General features: G+C 59.7%; 1 protein-coding gene across 1 annotated transcript in view; it reads left to right on the top strand.

Moving 5' to 3' along the window:
- The window catches only part of LOC104510225 (tropomyosin alpha-3 chain-like), a gene marked incomplete at its 3' end in the record, with an annotated part of 2,487 nt that extends 2,069 nt beyond the window's left edge, over positions 1-418 (top strand). The window contains exons 5-6 of the mRNA XM_010152400.1: positions 3-38; positions 349-418. Coding sequence (XP_010150702.1) covers positions 3-38; positions 349-418 — 106 coding nt within the window. The remainder of the gene's footprint in view (positions 1-2; positions 39-348) is intronic.
- Between the last annotated feature and the right edge of the window lie 103 nt (positions 419-521).

The raw sequence follows: 521 nt of genomic DNA, 5'->3' as shown, positions 1-521 counted from the left end.
AGGAGGAAATCAAGCTTCTAGGGGAGAAACTGAAGGAGGTAAGGGGCGCAGGGCTATCACTGCAGCGGTGCAGGCGTGTTTGCCACCCTATTGTGTGGGTTTTCACCCCGTTACGTCTGTGTCCTCTCACCATTCCCCAGATTGCAGCCCTGCAGTATGGCAGGTGCCTGGGTCTGGGATGACTCCCCCATCAGCCTGCTCCTGTTTAGGGCGTTGAGACACCACAGGAACCTGTTCTCTTGCCTTTCCCAGTAAAGGGCTCATGGAGGGGGGTCGATTTGGCGTGCAGTGCAGCCTGCACTGTCCTCATCGTGCCCAGCTCACCCTCTCCCTACTGTGCTTCTGCAGGCTGAGACCCGGGCAGAGTTTGCAGAGAGGTCTGTGGCAAAGCTGGAGAAAACCATCGACGATCTAGAAGGTAAAGTGTCCCTGCTGGGGACCTCTTTCCCGGGGAGCACTGGCCACAGTGTGCCCCCGGTGGGGCTGGGCAGGGCTTGGCCGGGGTGAACAGGTGGGCAGGG

This window comes from Eurypyga helias, unplaced genomic scaffold, assembly GCF_000690775.1.
Source record: "Eurypyga helias isolate BGI_N326 unplaced genomic scaffold, ASM69077v1 scaffold27415, whole genome shotgun sequence".
Lineage (NCBI taxonomy): Eukaryota > Metazoa > Chordata > Aves > Eurypygiformes > Eurypygidae > Eurypyga > Eurypyga helias.
The sequence above is the reverse complement of the archived record's forward strand: the minus strand, read 5'-3'. Positions and strand labels throughout refer to the sequence as shown.